The sequence below is a fragment of the Montipora foliosa genome, chromosome 10 (assembly GCF_036669935.1).
Source record: "Montipora foliosa isolate CH-2021 chromosome 10, ASM3666993v2, whole genome shotgun sequence".
NCBI classification, from domain to species: domain Eukaryota; kingdom Metazoa; phylum Cnidaria; class Anthozoa; order Scleractinia; family Acroporidae; genus Montipora; species Montipora foliosa.
In genome coordinates this window covers 15618705-15631204 of record NC_090878.1, presented here as the reverse complement: position 1 = coordinate 15631204, position 12500 = coordinate 15618705, and the positions used below count along the sequence as shown (strand labels likewise).

Here is a 12500-nt window from a genome sequence, read left to right as displayed (position 1 = left end):
TACTCACTCACTCACTCACTCACTCACGCAATCGCTCACTCACTCATTCGCTCGCTGAATCGCTCACTCATTCACTCAATCACTCATCACTCACTCGTGCGCTCACTCACTCTATCAACAATTGCGAGGTGCACTCACTTACTCACTCACTCAATCATTCAATATTTGCTAAGTGCACTCCTTAGTGAAATAAGTTTTTAAAGCGGTTTTTTCCTTGACGGCTGTCTCTTTCAATCACGAACGCCTCTATGGCGGTATTTTCTTATTTCTACCTCCATTGTCGTATAATCATTTTTTTAAATATCCCGTATCAATTTGAAACATCTTTGTTTTTTGTTTTCAACAGATTTTGATGAATGCCAATCGCCGGATTTTTACGAATGTCACGAAAAAGCTACTTGTGTCAATACTATCGGCTCCTACAACTGTACCTGCCCGAAGGGTTATTTCGGGGATGGATTTCGAATTTGTCACGGTATGCCAGTTGGTTTAAAATACCTGTTCATATCGTGTAGTGTAATAGAGTAGAGGGTAATCAAGCAACCTCTTTCAGTCAATTATGGTATATCAACATCAAAAAGAGCAAGCGTTTTGTTATGTTAATAAAGTTAACGAAAGATTGAAGTGATTCTCGCACTCATCTGGAGAATAGACCTTTTTGTCTTGTACGTTTTGTTTTCCCATTCTTTTGTGTTTTTCATAGATTATGCGTACAAGTTTTTGGGGTTATAGGCCGTGTTTTCACGACAGCCGTTGTCTCGTTTAACATCCCTGAAAGTGGTTTGTTTGCAGACTTCGTTGAGCCACTTAAAAATGATATGGGTTTTCACCGGTAAGATTAAATGAGGAGAGAGCAGCCAATGCAATAATAACAATAATAACAATAGCGCAGCACGCCTGTGGTATTTCCGATTTGAAATTGCCCACTCGCTTAAGTTACCTGGGTTGGTGGCTTAAAATTAATTAGCATTCAATCGCAATTTGCCGAGTCGCTTAACTTTAAGCGAGTTGGGAAAGGAACTGTTTTCACGGAATTTTCGGTTGTCAGTCGCTAAGTGACCTGAAAGACCGCTCGTGAAAACACGGCCATTGGCACCTATAAATTTCCCAGATAAATTCGCGGATCGATCACTTCACCTTTTTGTCTATAACTTGCAGTTCAAACACACATTTCTTTAATTCAGTTTGTCGTCCAAGGTGGCCCACTTGTCGCCTTTTTCCTTTCTTGATTTTCTTAATGAAAAGAGAATGAAAACTGTTTGAGTACGTTATTTTTAAACAGTTAGTACCAATTAAATGTAGCTCTATCGTCCCGGTTACAAAGTAAAATGCAAAAAATCTGTCACGGCGTTAATGCATGGGAGTCTGTGTCGTCATCTCAGGGAAGACCAATGTCTTTCATTAACTCAGCCTTTGGACAAAGGTTTAGCAGTTTAGTTAAATTTAGGCACCTTGTGCGGCCAGTTAGAAGAGAAATTTGCGTGTAATATGTGTTTTAATATATTTTTTTTTTTGCGGAATTTAAAAGAAATGAAGCAAGGGGCAGCTAAACACGAACTCAAAACGTTTTATTTGACGATGTTTCCTTCTGGGGGCTTCCATTTCAAATTTCGCAGAACCTCAAAAATTATAGGGAGTATTCAAAGAGATTCTAAATTGAAATAGAGAAAATGTGCGTTCTGTAAAGTAAAAAATTTATAATTATGAAAAATATTTTGAATGCATTTTCAAGACACACATGATGTCACGGCCGCCATGTTGCTGCTCCCAAAACAAAGAAACGGCTTGTTCCTTTGTTTGTTAATGGGCCTTTTTGTTTTTTGATATAGTGCAAATGAAATGCAAGCTGGTTTTCTGCAATCATCCAGCATACCATCATTGACTTTTCACTATTGATTTCAGCTCGACCCTATATTTGGAAGAGCGATCTGCCGATTTCGTCAGGTACGAAGGAAAACGTGACACTTCGCTGTCACGCAAGGGGCTACCCAGAGCCGACTTTTCTCTGGATAATGCCCGATGACGAGTTTGTCAATGCGTCGAGTCACGTTCTTGAATTCGAATTTCTTGATGATGATACTAAAATAACAAGAGGGAAAATTCTTCAGAAGGATGGCTCTTTACTGGTGTTTAACACTCGAGTTCACGACAGTGGAATTTACAAGTGTCGTGCTGTCAATGTGGCTGGAAGGGCTGAAAGAAGTGTTAACCTTACGGTAAACAAAGGTGATAGAAACGTTTCTCTTTTTCTGATCAAGAGGCTATGATAACACTAACCGCTTCTGCTTTTCCAGTTTTATATTAAGAGAAAATTCTGGAGTATTTAGGAGAGCATGAATTGGTATGAGCGTGCAACTTCATTGTATTTGTGGAACGGCGTTTTTACAGATCGAGTTATTTTTAGATGATTTTCCGCAAAACCAGGCCTTTCCAGCGTAGTCTTGCATGAGAAATTACTACCCATGGGATTAAGAATGGTCACTCGAGAGAGTTGACTGCCATCAGTTGCATTGAAAGAGCGGACCAGGTCTGGAGGAAGGTTTTTACATTTCTTTTATTTTTTAACATTCTATTAGTTTACACTTTAATTTTAGACTATACATTCGAGCTATATATCGAAACTACGCTACCTATCTATGCTAAACACAGAACATCGAAACTACACTACACATTCAAGTTATACGCACCACATACTTCAAATTCTCCTCAAATCACAGAAGTTTTCTCTAAAAGCTACCGTATTAAAGATATTTTATTAGGGCTTTTTTCTGCGGATAATGATGAATACAATATTCTAGTTAACTACATTATACTTGAGAGCAAATTCCTTATTTTTCGGTCAAAGTTAAGAAAAACTTTTCCTCTTATTTCCCTATTAGTATCAAAGTGCAAAACAACGCACCAAATCGAGCGAGAGAAAACTCCACTTTCATAATAAAAAATGGCGTTACTTCTTACCCATAATGGAGCATGAGCCATCATTAAACTAATATTGTAGTGGGAGAAACAAGGTTGGACCAGTGTTGATAGCACCCGCCTTCCACCAATGTGTCCCGGGTTCGATTCCCAGATTCGGTGTCGTCGTAACTGGGTTGAGTTTGCTTTTTCTCGTCTATGTTCCTCTAGGTTTTTCTCAGGGTACTCCCGTTTTCCCCTCTCATTAAAAGAAAACATCATTTCATTCGATTTGACTTTACTTACAATTCTTCCAATCATCATCATCAGTGTCGGTATCGGTATCGGTATCGGTATCGGTATCGGTATCGGTATTATCATCATCATCATCATCACACTCTTCTTGAAACACTCCACCTCGTTAAAAAATAAAAACACTCATACTGCCTTGGCCTAATTGTTGAAGTCTCCTCCTATTCTAAGTAAACATGAACACCACTCTATCAATTCCGTTCACTGTGCTGTCGAGAGCAGAATAAACCGAGTGTCTTCCGTGTATTCCTATTGTTGATTCGCGCGTGACGTTAACTAATTTTTTTCGTCTCTAGAGATTGCATGCAAGCTACCTCTTCCGGAAAATTCCTAAGTAAATGCATCCTAAAATTTAACATTTGATTTTTAGATATCGTGGAAGTTGATGTCGCTATAACTCTTGAGGATGAAGTCTTCGACGAAGACTTGGAAAACAAGTCGTCAGAAAGGTATCAAGATATGGAAGAAAAGGTCAAAAAAGAGGTAGGAATATAACATTGATTATGAGCGTAAACTGATCTCTCACAGGCTCGTACGTGCCGTTATAAGCAAAGAAGTAACCCGAAGGGTCCTTTTTCAATAGCTTTTACCGATCTTTTTTTTCTTTAATGTTTTTTTTTACGGCAGAGGTGGGAGCCACCCTTAAATTTCATCCTCAAATGAAAGGAAAGCTGAGTGAACTTTGGAGCGCACTTATTGCTGGGATTCGAACCCGGATTGCTGGAATGAGGTTCACGACACTATGCGTCCCCAAATAAGCATTTTGACTAAACTAAATATCCCAATTCGAGCCGGTACTGTTCACTTGTGTTGCCAATAATTCGGTGTGATTCTCCTCTTTGTGGATTTTGTGAGGAAACGTGTACTGTTACCATTTTAAATGCTTATTTCTTTCTTTACCTTTCTCAACAGCTAACTTTGTTATTCGAGGATATCGAAGGATTCGAAAGAATTGAAATTCTCGAATTTGTGTGAGTGAATGAGATATTTCCAAAACTTACCATTTAACGGGTGTTCTTTTTAATGTAAGTATTAACTTTAAAGGAAATCAGCAATTAATTCTTGGGTAACCCAGGTAAGAAAACTCCAATGGCTGGTTATTTAAGTAGAGTTGATCCGGGAAATACAATTATATGTCGAAAAAATTCTGATGATATATGCTGTGTGGGGTCTGTGCTAAATGGTTGGGTTAATATTTAACTTCCTATAACCTACGAGTGACGTGTCGATGGTATCACCAACAGACAAACAATAGACTGAGCAACTTATTTTAATAACAATAACTCACCGACCTATGTACATGTTACCAACAATACACATGCAGACATTAGACTACGACGGATCGAAACGCACCAATCACTGTTTACAGTCTTCACAGCCAGTGACATCTTGGCTTAACTGACAGTCGACCAATGACATCATGACTTCGTTGACGTACAAACAATAGACTGGCCAAGTTATTTTATAAAAGAAATGCATACATTTGAAGTGGGGATTATAGACAAGTGCGAGAGAGATCCACGTAATCCCAGTGCAAGGACCACTTCTATCTTTCGTTTCTAACCCGCACTTCAAATGTACATTTATTTTATTCATCAATTCTTTCACTGGAACACATGAGCCCAACAAACTGAGCTGCTCCCAACTGCATGAGTAGCTTCATTCGCCCTTGTCACACGGCGGCCATATTGTCCCGGGAGATCAAAAAAGCTTTGTTTTACCACGCCAAGCCTCGTAGTGGAAACCATGGGGTGAGGCTTGGCGTGGTAAATCAAAGCTTTTTTGGTCTCGCGAGACAATATGGCCGCCGTGTGACAAGGGCGAATGGCTCAGTTGGTTGAGCAATGCACCGTTATCGCAGAAGTCATGGTTTCTGGCGAATCCCGTTGAAGGGGTCTTGATTTTTTTGGTTTCTATAAGCGACAATCGCCCATTTACGTTCGAGGATAACTTCTATCTTTCAACTTATTTTGATGATTACTGACCTACCTCTTTTAAAAACTAGTAATAGTTTTCACTAAATCTGCCCCAACCTAAGATAATATGGATGGTAGGTGAGGTGTTTTGCCAGTTAATATGTGTTGCACATTGTGATGTCTTCATATTATGCTACGTGTAATTCATTAGGTAGGTAAATGAAAGTGAAAGATGCAGGGAAGGGATGGGCAACAAACGGCCATTTATTTTCAGTTTCCATCAACGTTTATTTAACACGCTATCACTTGAAAAGCAATTTACATAATTGTGGAAATGCCTTGAAAATGTGATAGTAAAACAGAAACAGGAACATTAACTAGAAGGCAACTTTCATCGTCATATTTTTGAGCCACGTTGGTTCTTTCCACGGTACCTTGAAATACTATAAAATGGGAACAAAACTCGCTTATTATATTGGGATCGCTGATCATTGTTATTATCTGTGAACAACTGTTCTGAATATGATCGAAGATTGTTTGAAAATGTTGATACTGAGACTATGCCTTTTGCTTTCTGAGGTTGCGTCTAGCAATTTGTGGACCGAGTCTTTCGCCTCAGTTTCCGATTTGTGTCTAACAAATCGTCGCCTTTGTTTTTGATTAGCATCGGAAAAATCGATTTCTGACCCAGGCAATATGATTTTCTATCAGATACTATAATCTTTTATTTTCAAAGTAAAAGGAATCGCTGTAAATATTCGAAAATTACTCACCTTCAATGGAACCACACTTTTGATGTCGATGTTCGTTGTGACTTTTTGCCACGTGACTCAAGTTACCCAGAACACCTCGCAAACTCGGTGAACTACACCGATATCACCTTGCGCGCTTGGTTGAGCAATACCCATATCACCTTGCGCGCTTGGTTGAGCAATACCCATATCACCTTGCGAGTTCGGTTGAGCAAACGAGATTGCTTTCCCCTATACAATCTCTACCAATTTTCGTATTTTCCCTTTTTACGCGGGGGCTTCTAGGTTGCCTCCTCGGGGTTTGGCCTCTGGACCAAATACCTGCGGGGGAAACAATACACGTGGAGACGTGAGACCAAAACGGATCGAAAAGCAACAAATCACTGTCCTAAAGTCCTTGCAGTCAATATCATCAAGGCTTAACTGACAGTTGACCAGTAACATCACGACTTCGTTTCATTGACCAATCTCATCAACGACCAGAGTATCTATGCCATATACTGACATCACGTGACTCTGAAATGACTTCCGCTCAGGTTGTCGAAACGTCAGTCAATAGGCTGATTTAGCAACAGAACGGGAACGTCACTGGCGACGGCGCGCGCAGAAAAAAACACCAATGAGAATTCAGAATAGAGTGGACTCTTTTCTTCTCTATTTTAAATTCTCATTGGTAGTTTTGCTGCGCGCGACGTCGCCACTGACGTTCCCGTTCTGTTGCTAAATCAGCCTAATGTCACCAAAAACAGTCCTTCTCAGGGCTAGCCTACATTTACGTGCAGCATATTATTGCATGTAAATATGGCTTCTTTCTGTTCTGATATAATGCGTGAAGCATCAAAGTGAATCCATTTAACACAGTGACATGCTAATAAAAAAAAAACAAAAGAAAGATAAAAAAGGTTGAGACATATTACATCCTTGTACTGCAACAACGAGAGCAAAACAATTTTGAATGGTTCGATGAAAGTTTAAATCATTTTTAAATTTGAGTCCGCATTTTTTGAATGAGATTTGATCATTTTTAACATTTTTAACAAGGTTGAACGACCTCATCAAACGCTCTCGACGTTTAGTCCAAGAAAGCAGTGTTGAATGAGTGTTTAAACAAATGCGAAACCGCTTATGCCGTCCAGAAAGGACTATCACAAGAGACTTGTATTTTTGTCACAGGAATGGCAGTGTCAAAGTGCGTTTTCGTGTCATTGTTAAAGTGGACAAAACCGACGAAAAGGAGCCGACGGTGGTTGCAGAGAAAGTTGGCAAAACTCTTAGAGTGAGCGTGAAGAGTGGTAAAATAGGCAGCCTCAAAGTGAAACCAGTTTTTCAATTAAGAGGTTTGTGTGAAGGCCTGTAACGAACACTTTTTGATAAATACATGACAAAGAACCGACCTAAAGTTTTCACATGGCGGCTGAGGCCTCCATATTGGTTTCGGGTGCTCCAGGAAGGTGCACTCGACACGGGTAGGGCAAGTACTGACCTTTACTTTGAAGCCATTTTACAGTTGTAGCTACGTTACCTGGCCTAAGAATAGGAGCGAGGCTGCCGGTGACCCTGTTTTGATACAAATCTTCATGCTTTTGTAATGTTAATATGGACTGATTAGAATTACAGCAAACACAATTTACATGATAAAAGCAGTGAGGTCTGTATCAATACAAGGTCACCGGCAGCCTCGCAGCCATTCATAGGCTAGGTCGCTGAGCAAACAACTGAAAAATGGCCTAGAGATGGTTTTCACCTGACGTCACAGCGGCCAAGTTGGTGCACAGAACAATAGAGAGAAAAGTCTTTTGGGAATTTGACTCTCTTATAATGCAAAACATGGGACATAATTTGCTATTATTTTGTGCACCAATTTAACATGGCCGTCTCATCACGTGATTGAAAACCATCTGTTATAGCTGTAACCTTAGAGACCGTAGAACAATTCAACAACAGTTAAAACGAGGTTCGTTAAAAAGTCTTTAAACTGATTTTTGGGATCTGCTCCAATGACAAACATTTGTGAATATTTACCTTTAGACCAAGGCTAAGAGCAGATTTTATTTTAAAATATTTTTAATCCATGGCCAGCGGTCTTAATGAATTTGAAACTGAATTATTTTGCTCCGTTCTTTTTTATTCCCCTGCTTGTTTGAACGAAAGGATATATAAAATGAATCATATAAAGAAAATTTGACCTCTAATCTCTTTTTCGATTTAGAGGTCCCCCCTCCACCGGTTAATCTAGCATTTAGTGACGTCACATCAACTAACGCTATGGTCACGTGGTCTCACCCCGAATTGCATGACATGTACGCCATTAATGGTTACTCGCTGCAGTTTAAAAAGTTTGGGCTGAAAAAATGGACCCAATTCGTCTTCACTGGGGGAGAAGACCACAGGCTTTACAACCTAGAGCAGGATACACCGTATTTCGTGCGGCTGAAATCGGAAAATGAGTTTGGAAAAGGAGAACCCAGTGAGGAATTGGAGCTGCGTACCAAAAAAGGTAAGTTTGTTAATTGTGTATGACAGTAAATCGTGAACTGTCAATTGGGACGTTTAGAAATGACGGCTTGTCCTGTCGTGATTATTATCTGTTGATTTTTTTGGCAGTTTTTCCAAGAAAATATCGCTGATGGGAGAATGAAAAATATCGCCATTTTCATCATCATTATCACAATCATTTTTATAATTGTTTATCATCGTTATCGTCAACATAATCATCATCAATATCGTTATCATCTTCATCATTATCGACGGCATCATCATCATCATCATCGGCGTCGTCATGGTGATGGGTTTAGATGCTTCTCGTATCACATACAGTCTCATGGCGCCTCTAGCAGCAGCTATCAGTCCATATTTGATCTCATTTATCCACCCAACCCTATGTGAAAGGAGGACAGACCACAACACCGGGAAACCCCCCCCCCCCCCCTCTCTTTCGCTTCACGAAAAATTTGTGGATTCTTTAACGCCTCACAGTGTTCATCTTGTTGATCAACATTGTCCTCTTCATCTTCCCCATTTATCATCATCATCATCATCATCACCATCGTTAATCTGATGGTCGTCATGCGGTCGATCTTAACTAGCGCCATTTCGATGTGTATTTTACCTATATGTAATAATTTTAAAGAAAACCTATTTATGGAGCTGTAGGCGCAAGGAGATTAAACCATCCGGTAGCCACTTCAGGAAATTATTGAAAAGAAATGCGAAACAGAAAAACAAATCGCAATAAATCCAATAGAATGGTCATTTTTCGTAGTAAATAAAAAACTATGAAGAGTTACTTTAAGTGACTACTCGAGGAGTCAGTTTAAGAGGAAATTATCTTGTAAGTACGTTTAACAGGTACACACAAACAAAAGGAAAAAAAAATGTAAAATTGAATTTGTATGTGAAGTAAAGGATATTAGAAAAAAAAATTTGCCTCAGCCTCTACAGGGATGAGTCCTTCAGCATTGGCACTAGCTATCGTTCTTCCCATCCTCTTACTGCTCATCGTTGGATTGGGAGCTCTCTTAGTTTATAGAAGATGGAGGAAGAGAAAACTGAAGGGTGATGCTACAGATGAGACAGTGCCCATGAACCCAATCACGCCGGAACAGGTAAGTCAGTAATATTAATGCCGGAGAAGCACCCTGTGCAAGTCTAAAGGATTTTTAGCCTATTAATTGTTCGGAGTGAAAATCAGTTCAAATAGAATTATTGCTTCTGGTGAGAGGAGAAAACTAAAGACCCTGGAGAAAAACCTCTGGAAGAAAAGAAGAACCAACATATGCAACCCTATAAGAGACAATTGACCATTTTACAGTTGTGTGCTTAGTTTCCTGGCCTTTGAATGAAAGTGAGGCTGGAGTTGATCTTGCTTGGTTAGAAACTTCACAGCTTTTCTTATTTAAATTCCTACTTATTAGCATGACAACAACATCATTAACATAAGAAAAGCAGTGAGGTTTCTATCAAAGGAAGGTTAACTCCAGCCTCACTTTCATTCACAGGCCAGGTAACTAAGCACACAACTGTAAAATGGTCTGTTGCTTGACTTCTTCAGATAGGTGGGAGGATCACTTCCCTCCTTCGTCTATAAACCGCACTTCAAATGACTATTACGTTTATTTCATTCATCGAGTCCTTCACGGGAACACCTGAGCGCAAAAAAAAACATTGACCTGCTCCCAACTCAGTGGCTTCATAGCCTAGTTGGTTGAGCATTGCACCCTCATCACAGACATGATGGATTCGAATCATCCCGTTGTAGCCAACTGAATTATTGAGGTTTCTATAAGAGACAGGTACTTAAATTGTCCAGATAATTGCGAGGATCGCTGCTCTCCTTCGTCACGAGCCCGGAAAACAAACCCGGGGCATATTAACGGAGAGCGATTGCTCTAACCTCTGTGCCAAACGTCTTTCTAGGAAAAGGTTGGATTTAATGAGTTTGTAACCAAGCTTTTGAAAAGATATAACAATTTTCCAGTAAGACTGATTTTATTAGGAACTCAAGCATAAGCGCAAATATTGCGTGACCGCGTGGTATCATATCAGCACGAAATTAACATGAAATTAACATCACAAAGCATTATAACGAAAATGCAAAGATAAAGTAAGTTTCTCAATAAAATGTTATTTTCTTTTAAAAAGTCAAATTATACTTCAAGCGCGAATAGGATGCACTAATATGATATTATTGGCTAACTTGTCCGTAACTATGACGACATCAATATGTGCACATAGTCACCTTTGAGAAGAAACATCACAGTATTTCGTCGATATCTATCTGATAAATTAGATTAGACCACCATATATTAATTCACCACAACTTAATGGCTCTGTAAGAATTGCTTTATCGCTCGTGAAATCTAGTCTTAGCTTTGCGCTACTTTGCTTAGAGTCTTTACCGATTCATATACCTTATTCCAAAATGGCCAACATTTAAATATTCTTTTGTTTTTATTCAAATAAGCCCTGGATGCCTCGTTCTTAAGCTTAAAATTCTAAAGAATATTTTATCTTGAACGAGGCAACAAGGGCCAATTTGTATCCGCATAAATCAGCGGCCATTTTGGAATAAGGTGTATTGTCTTAGAGGTTGTCCTGAAGAGAGTGCTGTGAACTAGCAATTAAGCTTGATTTTCAGGGTCATATCTAAGCCTAAACCCAAAGCACTAATTTTTTTGATATTTCTCAATTTTAATGTCAGCAGCAACATTTGGCTCACGAACGCTATGCCCCAATCCCTGGCGCGTCAGCACCGAACGAAGCAAGCGCGTCCATAGCTGCGGCCTCGTTTTCATGGCGTGAAATTCCACGTCACCTGTTAACATTGGGCAAAGTTCTTGGGGAGGGGCAATTTGGAATGGTGGTTAAAGGAGAGTTGACCGAAGAAGATGGCCACATCGTCCCTTGTGCGGTAAAAAAGCTAAAACGTGAGTAAAGAGCTACAGGACATTTTTCAAGATATTTCCACAGTGGTCCACATTCCATCGAAATTCCACAGTCTACATTTATTTATTTATTTATTTATTTATTTATAATTACACAGATGATCAAAATGAAATTAAAAATAAAAAATATTTACAAATATAAAAAGGTGAAATCTGAGTAATTAGGCTAGTTTATACAGAATTCTAGATTTCTTATTTTAAATAAACAGCCTGAAATAAGATACAATCTACATAGAATACTGATTTAAAGAGATCACATCAACAGCAAATCATCAGAAAACTATTAAAGTTTTTCCTTATAGATTTCTGATGATTTGCCGTCGATGTGATCTGTTTAAATCAGTATTCTATGTGTATTATACATATCGAAAATCGTAACGTCAAAGAGTCTACTGGAACGAAGTGTACGTCCTCCTTAGAAATCAAATGAAATCAAAGAAAACCAAATGGAATTTTGGCTTTTGAGTGGAGGGGATGGGAAACCCGAAATATCTTCCCGATGAAAACCCTCTCGGCGCAGAGTCGGGGATAAAAAAACTTAAACCACGCATGTCGTTGGACATGCTCTCTGCCATTGAAGTTGCACTGAAAAGGTGGCAATATTGTTGGACTTACAGAGGCCTTAATGATCCCCGGTCGACTTAGAAAGAGTTTAAGCCCTTAAGATATAGAACAAAAACAATTGTGTTCCTTGCAAGAGCACTTTAAATAAAGTGTCGTAGAAAGTCCAAGCCTTTTTTTTATCTATATCCAATTGGACGCACATAATGAAACGAGCCAATCATAACACAGAGAAAATGCTGGCATGCAGCCGGTAATAAACGCGGGAAAGCGTGCGAGAGCCAGTCACAAAATTGGTTCTATTTTTTCCCTCCAATTGACTGGGCTGGGAATATGGCGCGAGCTCTAAGAGCCAGCCATCAAGCGGGACAATTAATGCGAAGGCAAATAAATCGAAAGATTACTTTCAAGTTTCTATTCAAATAAGTTCGTTTAGCTTAACTGTCTTTTGTTTTCGTCAACCAACCAGGTTCAGCGACGGAAAGCGACTTCAAGGACTTGCTGAACGAGCTGGAGATAATGTCATCAGTAGGGAATCATCCCAATTTAGTGAACTTGATTGGCGCATGCTCAGTTGACGGTAAGGCTGGCTTCAACGGCATTTCTTTCGGGTCCCTTCA

General features: G+C 39.3%; 1 protein-coding gene across 2 annotated transcripts in view; it reads left to right on the top strand.

Annotated features, from left to right (window-relative positions):
• Positions 1–12500, top strand: part of LOC137973465 (uncharacterized) — a 28702-nt gene that overhangs the window by 9171 nt on the left and 7031 nt on the right. Inside the window, exons 6-14 of one of the 2 annotated variants that reach the window (XM_068820290.1) lie at positions 347–475; positions 1903–2226; positions 3578–3690; positions 4120–4178; positions 7049–7212; positions 8085–8372; positions 9308–9480; positions 11079–11301; positions 12350–12460. In XM_068820290.1, coding sequence (XP_068676391.1) covers positions 347–475; positions 1903–2226; positions 3578–3690; positions 4120–4178; positions 7049–7212; positions 8085–8372; positions 9308–9480; positions 11079–11301; positions 12350–12460 — 1584 coding nt within the window. Of the gene's footprint in view, positions 1–346; positions 476–1902; positions 2227–3577; positions 3691–4119; positions 4179–7048; positions 7213–8084; positions 8373–9307; positions 9481–11075; positions 11302–12349; positions 12461–12500 lie in introns of both variants that reach the window. The other variant, XM_068820289.1, reaches the window with a different exon arrangement.